This window comes from Mustela putorius, unplaced genomic scaffold, assembly GCF_011764305.1.
Source record: "Mustela putorius furo isolate JIRA1106 unplaced genomic scaffold, ASM1176430v1.1 tig00000407_pilon_pilon_pilon, whole genome shotgun sequence".
NCBI lineage: Eukaryota > Metazoa > Chordata > Mammalia > Carnivora > Mustelidae > Mustela > Mustela putorius.
This window is the reverse complement of record NW_025421373.1, coordinates 16,321,194-16,330,372: the sequence shown is the minus strand read 5'-3', so window position 1 is coordinate 16,330,372 and position 9,179 is coordinate 16,321,194. Positions and strand designations below refer to the sequence as shown.

At 40.2% G+C, this 9,179-nt stretch overlaps 1 protein-coding gene across 1 annotated transcript; it reads right to left on the bottom strand.

The window, feature by feature from the left end:
• Positions 1-579: 579 nt before the first annotated feature.
• MRPS30 (mitochondrial ribosomal protein S30) lies at positions 580-7,862 on the bottom strand. Its single transcript, XM_004737912.3, has 5 exons — positions 7,231-7,862; positions 5,478-5,623; positions 4,194-4,299; positions 2,932-3,108; positions 580-942 (listed from the first exon to the last, which is right to left on the bottom strand). Exons 1-5 carry the CDS (start codon positions 7,814-7,816, stop codon positions 671-673), a joined length of 1,287 nt encoding a protein of 428 aa, XP_004737969.2. The 5' UTR covers positions 7,817-7,862; the 3' UTR covers positions 580-670.
• Between the last annotated feature and the right edge of the window lie 1,317 nt (positions 7,863-9,179).

Below are 9,179 nucleotides of genomic sequence, written 5' to 3'. Positions count from 1 at the left end.
CTGATTGAGCCAGCCCGGTGCCCCCGGGTCAAATATTTATTGAGTACCCTGTGCCAAGAGTTAGGTGCGGACACTAAACAACAGTCCTGTACTTGTTAACGTTATCTCTGAGTGCTAAGAACATAAGTTGCATTTAATTCATCAGTTATATTATTAATCATCTGTGAAATTGTGGAAAAGTCACTTAACTCCTCTGGGCCTTGGTTACCTATACTTGCAAAATATTGTTCCATCAAGGATAGAACAGTTTTAGAGTAGTTCGAGCAGGACTCTGAAACTGTATCATTTATCAATGAAAAAATTAAAAACAAAAAAGAAAAATATAACATGTCTACTTATTCTCAAACTTTGAATTACTGTCCTTCCATTCCTTTCAAAATCACAAGCAACTAATACCAAATATTGCGGATAGCTCAACTGGTCTCACCAACTGGTCATTATGAATAAAATTACCTTAAAATCAACATACTCTATTTAAAATTAAGTCTTTCAGTGTGTAGTTTGAGAAGAGTAAGAGGTGGAAATCACAGGTTAACATAAGAAATATCTGTCTCAAAACAATGCATTTGACCAGTCTCGTTATTGAAATTCCTTTTATTTTCCCTTCAGTGAAACTGAAGTATTCCCAAAGTCCTGAATCAGTTATTTCTTCTTAGTTTTCCAACAGCTGTCATTTGTCCTCTTTTGGTCTGTTCAGTAGAAAGTGAACTATCTGGAGTAGAACATCATCATTAAAACCTTTCACATTATTATCTTCAATTGTTTCATAAAGAGGCGTACTTTGTGTCCCCCAACATATATTTTTACGAGGGTTATTTTGATCAGCTTGTGCAGTCAGTGCCAAAGTATTTAACTGATAGCAGAAAAAGGAGAAGTATCTTCCATCTGTGATCACGCCCTGAGAGACAAACGGCCGAGTAACATCTGCTTCACTCCAAAACCCTACAGAAAAGAGTTATACTGACATTTATACATAGAATACATTTTACCGCAACGAAACACTTACACAGTAGAGGGTACTAAATATCCCCTAAAACCTAAATATCTTACCTACAAATTCCTTAAGATCTCCAAGTTTTCCTCATCTTCTCCATTCTAATCCTGTATTCTATTTCTGCATGAAACATGATTTGCTCCCTTATGATATCCCCAAACTCAAGACATATTCTCAACAACTTTGCTCTTCAACAGCTTAACTCACTTCATCTAAAAAAAAAGGCAGCAAGTTCTATCAATGCAGATCTCCCGTACATCTGGTACTAACTCTGTCCAAATACACTCATTTTCCCGGTACCAGTGGCATCTAGCACCCAATAACCATTACGGCCATTTACTTCACTAAAATCTACAAAAAAAAAAAAAAAAAAAAAAACCCTTCAGGAAAAAAAATGGACTCTCTAAGGATTGCGATCAAGTACCATAGACAAGTTCTATTCTTCCTTTACATATTTTTAAATTGGCTTTATGAGCTGCTGTTATTTTGCCTTGTGTATCTTGTGTCATAGGTTCCAGGATGCCTTTAATACCTTTACTACTCAAATTTTCTGGCTACTTCTTGCTCTAGACTGACTGGCTTTAACACTTTTAAATCCCACTGCCAGGGCCAAGCAGTAATGTTCTTCCCTCATACTTTCTAACAGCCTTTCTATCAGCCTTCATGAAGATAGCCAATGAATAACATTGTTAGCATTTGTAATTAAATATAGGAAAAAAAGTAGCACTTTATTTTTAATGCAGAAACAGTGCCATTCTAATGTTTTTGTGAAAGATTCCTGCTTCTGCTTCTGTCTAATCCTGTTCTGATTCTCTCCATTTAAGGAAAAAATTGTGAGTAAAAGATTAAATCATATATATATAAATGTACATATATATATATAAATATATATATGCAGATTGATCCTATATGAGTTCTCAGGAGGAATTTAATATAGATTTAATTGTTTTCTAGGCTCATATTTATATATATATATAAAATCTCTCCATACACACACACGGCAAAAAAGGGTGAGCCTAGAAAACAATTAAATCTATATTAAATTCCTCCTGAGAACTCATATAGGATCAATCTGGTTACTTACAGTTCATTACTTCAGGTTTTGTAATAAAATCCAAATGCCTCACAATGGGCTCTCAAAGTCCTCTGAGCTTTGGCCTCTGGTTTCCTTTAATCTCATCCTCCATTATTCTCCCCCTCCCTTTCTTTATTTTCTTTAAACACTTAAAGGCTGTTCCTAGAGGTCTGGTCTTCATTCAAATGTCCACCCCGAGTTTCTCCATTTTTTTAGAGACCACCCCGAGTTTCTCTATTTAAATAAATTCGGCCCAATATCTCATTTATACCCGCACACAGTAAGTCATTCTATCCCTTATGTAGTATATTTCCTCTGTGCTATTACCACTAGCTAAAAACACGACGTGTTTATTATCTCTAACTCTCCTCACTATAAGCTCCAAGACAGCAGGATCCCCTTCGTCATTCAACATTACATCTCCAAGGCTAACACTGCTTGGTTACTAGAAAGAATTCACTATTTACTGAATGTCTAATAAACAATCTTCTAATCCATATCCTGGATACAGCCTTTAAAGAAAATTTAACCCATCAAAGCATTTCCTTTTCCAGCTTCAGAAAGCTGCGAGCATCTACAGAGTTGGGATAGGTGGCTAGTCTTTCACCCGCTTGAGACCATCAGAAAAAAATTCATTCACACACAAAAGTGATCAAAGTAAAAGATCAAAATAACTATTTAAACACCACCTGCCAACTGCAAATGTAAAATTTCTAATCGTAAATTTTAAAACAACTGTGTTTTGTGTCACTGCAAGTTTTCAAAATGTTAAGATTCAACCTACACTTAACCCAAAGAAACCACTAAATTCTTAAAATGTCACGCATGCCTTCCAAGAACAATGCCATAAAATTAGTTTTACCTTGATACATAGCTTGTGCTCCAGTCCAAGCAAAGAGGCTTGCGATAGCATTAGCTCTAAAAACAACTTCTATCTGATCGGCGCAGTTCCGTTTCAAAAGCCTTTCCCTTTTCAGTTTGTCAGGTAACAGATGAAACTGTGTGTGACCATAACAGTATGGATCTGCTGTCTTTGAGCCTGAAGAGTAAAATAAAAACATTTCAGATGAAATCTGCATGTGAACATCTGGAGCACATGTCCTTAGTCTCTGCTTCAAACCCACCTTTCTCCTCTACACGTCCTGTAATCAGTATTCGAAATACACAAGTGGGAAGGTTGTTATTTATTTCACTGATTATAATGAAGTTAAACTTCGTGTGAAAAGTAAACCTGCCATCATCAAGTCCACTATGATGATACAGGATAAGTCAAAAGAATGCTATGTAAAGTTTTCTTAAAATTCCCTATTATGTAGTTTTTTCAAACCTTTTATTCATCATTGGGAGCTATGGCATTTTCCTTGTCTTATTCTACAAACGATACAAACATTTCATTACAGTCTCCTTTTTCATTTTAATGTAATAATTACATACCTTGTTCCTAATTTAAAAAAAAAATTTATACTGTATTTCCAAGTAAGGGAAATGAGAGACAATATTTCATGAAATGCTCATATTCCTGACTTTAGTAGTAAAGTAAATCTTTTCAACCAAAAGTTCCCACAATTTACACTATAAGAGCACAGCGACACAGAAAGCACTGATAAAATACACCTGGAGGACAATAAAAGGCTGGTTTCTTAAAATCTTTAAGTTAGCTAGGAATTAACAGACAAAAAGACAGCAAAAGTATAAGCTACTCAAGGCCAAACATCAGGCCTTATTAATTTTTATATTCCTAATGGTTACCACAGTGTGTGGCACAAACAGAAGACTTTTACAGAAAAGCCAATCACTGCCTCAAATCTGGCTCTGCATTGGTTTACTTGTGAAAAAGGAAAAATTACTTTTTCTACATAATAAATCAACAAAGCTTAATACATAAACAAAAACTATTTTTTAAAGTTAAATGCTGCTAGTTTAGTAGAAACAAGTTAAGATTTTTAAATGGTGAGCTAAAAGAATATTTTTCTCCCAATTTTCAAACATGTTACAACCACCTCAGTTTATAAATTGCACTGCTTGTAAACTATCTGAGCTTTGGTCATCAAGAATTAATTATTTAAATATGCACAGGATCCTTTGGATACATTGATGGCAAAATATTTCAAAAGAAAAACTTACCAATAAATACGGTATTTTCATACTGTCGTCTGAATAATGGAAGTTTGTCTGGCTTACAAGTTATAACAGGGATGTCGACAGGTACAGAATAATCCAGGGGCACAAACTTCAAGAAAATGAAAAGTCATAAATGAATTCACAACAACACCAGTACTAATGTACATATTTTACTCACATTCTTTGCTTTTTGGTTTTTTTTCAAAGATTTTATTTATTTGTCAGAGAGAGTGAGAGCACAAGCAAGGAGAATAGCAGGCAGAGGGAGAAACAGGCTCCCTGCTGAACAAGGAGCCCATTGTGGGACTCAATCCTAGGACCCTAGGATCATAACTTGAGCCAAAGGCATACCCTTAAGCGACTGAGCCACCCAGACATCCCAACTCACGTTCTTAACACACTTAAAAGTCTTAAAATGAGATGTTTTTTTACGAAATGATTTGTTAACACTACCATCTACTGATGGGCCAAATCCAGCCAGCCACTTGATTGTACAAATAAAGTTTAATTGCAACACAGTCAGGCACATTCATTTATGTATGGGACACAACTGCTGTTACATTATTTAAGAACTAAGATGAAGAGCTGCAACAACAGACTTATGGACCCCCACAGCCTCAGATATTTACTGTCTGTATTTACTGTCAGATATTTACCTTTGGAGAAAACATGTGCCTGTGTCTGTATACAGCACTCAAAATATAGTTATTTTCTCTGAAAGAATTGTGAAGAGCTCACAATTATAAAAATGCCTTGATTTACGATTAGGTACTATAGTCTATGATAAATCACAACCATAACTATTACCAATTGTTTATATATATTTTTAAAGATTTTACTATTTATTTGAGAGAGAGCACACGCTGCGTGGGATGGTGGGAGAGGCAAAGGGAGAGGGCGAGGGGAAGCAGGCTCCCCCACTGAGCAGGAAGCCCCCTGGGCTGGATCCCAGGACTGACCCTGGCATCATGACCTAAGCTGAAGACAGACGCTTAACTGACTGAGCCACCCAAGTGCCCAATATTTTTTGAGTAAGAAAAAGAAAAGATATGTACAGTCCTAAAAACTTGATGCCTTAATCCTGCTTAAAAATGATTACCTGACCTTTGAGGACTATACATACCGTAAGAGGTTAAAAAGCTGAAAAAGAATTTGGGATGAGAAGTATGCGCAAGAAATTCAAAAGGGATCCACCCAAGACTTTTTACTTTCTTAAGCCCATGACCTAGGCTGCCTATGACATTTCCTCATCAGATGCCAGCTGATATATGTGCAATAAATCCTTACCTCTGGGAGTTGTTTGGATATTCGAATCTGGTTGTGCGGTTTATCATTTATTTGGTATCGCAAAGCATCAACTCGACCTTTCCGATGACCCTTAGAAATAATTTCTTCACCTCGCAACCAGTAAAAGTGAACCGGGCATTTACAATCTATCAAAAGATATTCAAAATTTTATTTAATCATTTAGATAAATTTGGTTATTATTAGAATATCAGCAATACAGAACTTAAGAACAATTGTGCAAATTAAAAATTATCAAAAATTACTCCTTGATGTAAGATAAAGTCTGGGTGACATGATGATTTAAGTTAAATGACTGACTTAAATATTAAACTCAAACAATTATTGTCTACTTGTGCCATACATCATACACTAAACACTGTAACAGTTAAGAATAAATGTAACAGGAACATTACTCAGCAGAAATAAAAAAGTTTTTAATAGGGCTCAGAATTACTAAATCAGTCTTCACAATAACCATCAAAGGTATGTATAGCTGTCATCACCTCCAGTTTAGAGAAGAGTCATCTGGATCTTAACAAAGTCAAGTTTTCCTAAGCCAACAGGAGTAGTCAAAATCCAGGAGACTTCTCTGAAGACCACTTCCTTCCCAACTGAGACAGAAGTAACATGCACACACACTACAGGACTCAGTTGAGCACACATCTACAGTTATAATAACTGTAGATTAATTCAATAAATATTTACTAAGACACCTACCAGGCAGTATATATAAAGTAATGAATGCCTCAGAAACACTGATTTTTAAATTTTTTTATTAGTTATTATTTTTAACATATAATGTATTATTTGCCCCAGGGGTACAGGTCTGTGAATCGCCAGGTTTACACACTTCACAGCACTCACCATAGCACATACCCTCCCCAATGTGCATAACCCCACCCCTCTCTACCAATTCCCCCTCCCCCCAGCAACCCTCAGTTTGTTTTGTGAGATTAAGAGTCTCTTATGGTTTGTCTCTCTCCGGATCCCGTCTTGAAAAACACTGATTTTTAAAACCGTCCATTAATTTTTCACGTGTCCACTGAGCAGTTAATAGAAGCTGCCGACGGGTTCCTGGGAATGGCTAGGTTTGAATCCTGAACTCCTACCCACCACCGACAGGCTCTCTGACCAGGGTCATTTCACCTTTCCGCACCTCAGGTTGGTTTTCCCACTGATAAAACAATATAAACGCCCTACCTACTATAAACGGTTACTGTGAGGATTAAATCGCTCGGCATCTATAAAAATTTGGGAGGGGCCTTGGTACCTAAGAAGCATCGAGTCACTGTTACGTATTTAAATCTGTATCACTTTTAATGTCACGCTTCTACGAGAAAGTACTATTTCCGTCACTGTCATCTTAAGAATGAGAAAAACCGCTTTCACCTAAAAGAGGTTCATGAAGTGACATACAGTCATGGAGCTTTTCGGTGGAAGGGCCAAAAGCCAAGTTCAGGTGCGCCCCGCCCTCCGAGAGCCCCTTCTGCCCAACACTGACTGCTCTCCGGTTCCGACTGACCGGACCCGCACAGCGCGGAACCAAAGACTGGAGCCGTGGGAGGCGGTGCGGCTAGTAAGCGGCGGCGCAGGCCCCGAGCGAACCCAGTCTGCAGATTCTTGGTGCAGGGGCCGCTACTAAACCTGGTGGCACCCAGCGAGGCGCGAAAGGCCTAGAAAGAGAATGAACGACGCAGAAAGAAATGAACAGTCCGCCTCCTTCCCCGCCCGGCGTCGCAGCCCCAAGACTCACCGAGGGCGGCGCTGGCCAGGGCGGGGTTGTGCGCGCCGAGCAGGCCCACGAGGGTGGCCACCAGCTGATCCAGGAAGGGCGAGGCGAGAGCCTCCCGTTCCTGGTAGAGCGGAGGGCACCCCTTGCGCCGCAGGTAGAAGTGCTCCTGCAGGAGGCAGTCACACGCGGCGGCGCGCAGGGCCGCCAGGTCCAGGGCGGGCGCGGGCTCGGCGGGCTCGGCGGGCGGCGGCGGCAGGCCCGGCAGGAACGCGGTCTTGGTGAAGTCCTGATACCAGCGGTCGGCGTTCAGGGCGAAAGTCTGCGGGTAAACCACGTACTTCATGAACTGCATCTTGGTGAGGATTCGCAGCTTCTCGTCCACCGACTCGGCCGCGTGCACCGTCGCCTGCCACCGCTCCACTCGCCGCTGCCGTGCCGCCTTGCTCTTGGCCGTCAGGGAGGCCACAATCGGCGGGTAGCGCGCGACGGGGGCCGCCGTGACCTCGGGGCCGGTCACTTCTGGACCCGTGACGGCGGCTTGGGCCGCAGTGTGCAGTGACAGCCTCGGCCCGCGGAGCGCCAGCCGGCAAGACCTGGCCGCCGCCATCTTTGCTCGGGGTTGCCGACCCAGGGGTTAATTTCAGGAAAGGTCGCGGCTCTCGTGCGTAAGGACCAATTGGAAGCGGAATTTGAGCCAGGCTTGGGCAGGCCGATGCTGAGTGGGCCTGAGATTCGTTGCGTCATTCATTTTTTAGCCAATCAGATCCCTTCTCCAACTTAGTTTCCAGCGCCCGGGAGGCTCTGTACACCGAAGCAGGGTTTGAGTGTCTGTAGTTTTTCCGCAAACCTTGGCGGGAGGAGTGGGGATTCCGGTTGCTGCCTCCTAGGCTGCTCTTCCGACCTCGACGCAGACCTCTTGCCCAAAAACATTTAGGAATGTTCTGCACCGGAACCTCTAGCCCCTCTAGTTGAACTCTAGTTAAATTTACTGATTTCACTTGGGTGTAGCACACCCCAGCTCTTGTCTTAGTTCCTGGGATTTAAATGTATTGAAAATAGCGTTCTAACATGTTTTATTACTAATACATTCTTATTTGTTAAATGATGCACGTATCACTCATAGGTCACCACTACTAATCTTTGGAAAAATAATTCCATATGCTAATTAGATACATAAATAATTTCCCCTAATTCACAATACGTTTAGTTGGATTTAACTGGGGGGAAAAAACACAATAATAAGAAAAACGGGCGTCTGGGGGGCTCAGTCTTTAGGCATCTGCCTTTGGCTCAGGTCATGCTCTCAGGGTCCTGGGTTCCAGCCCCGCATCCGGCTCCCTGCTCAGCGGGAAGCCTTCTTCTTCCATTCCCTCTGGTTGTGTTCCCTCTCTCGCTGTGTTTCTCCCTGCCAAATAAGTAAAGTCTTAAAAATAAATAAATAAATAAATAAACCTAAGAATTGTATTTAAATTTTGCTTTGAATTATAACTCAGTATTTCAATATGAGTCCATACCTACTAATCTTTCAGCAACTTGAAGAAAGGAACTGTTACATTTTTAATCCTCAGCAATCATTCAATACCTGTGCCTAGTGGGTAATCACTAAATACCTGCTGAAAAAGACACCTGAATTTCTAGAAATTTAAGCTCATTTCAGATACTCTAATTCATTGACTCACTCTTCTATTACTGCTAGGAACTGGAAAAATACTTATTTGGATTTATTGCAATAGTTCTCGAGGGTATTGAAAAGCAAACATTTGTTGCTAAAAAAGAAGTTATAACTTAGGTGTACCTTTATATTAAAAGTGATGATGCAATTTAATTATGAAGTTGCAAGTCTATTAAACTGACATTTAGAAATACCTACTTCAAACTCATTACAATATCTTCTGGGAGAAGTTGCTAGCAGAATCTCAAATACCCTTTTGACACTAATACTACAGAAGGAAGGCATAAGAAAGCTAAGA

What these genes read in the sequence shown, in the direction of transcription:
- MRPS30 (XM_004737912.3), bottom strand. Translation starts at nt 7,816, where the DNA reads ATGGCGGCGGCCAGGTCTTGCCGGCTGGCGCTCCGCGGGCCGAGGCTG. An exon ending in CCTGGCCAGCGCCGCCCTCG is followed by an intron (nt 5,624 to 7,230) that starts GTGAGTCTTGGG and finishes ATCTTTTGATAG; the next exon opens with ATTGTAAATGCCCGGTTCAC. An exon ending in AGCACAAGCTATGTATCAAG is followed by an intron (nt 943 to 2,931) that starts GTAAAACTAATT and finishes TCTTTTCTGTAG; the next exon opens with GGTTTTGGAGTGAAGCAGAT.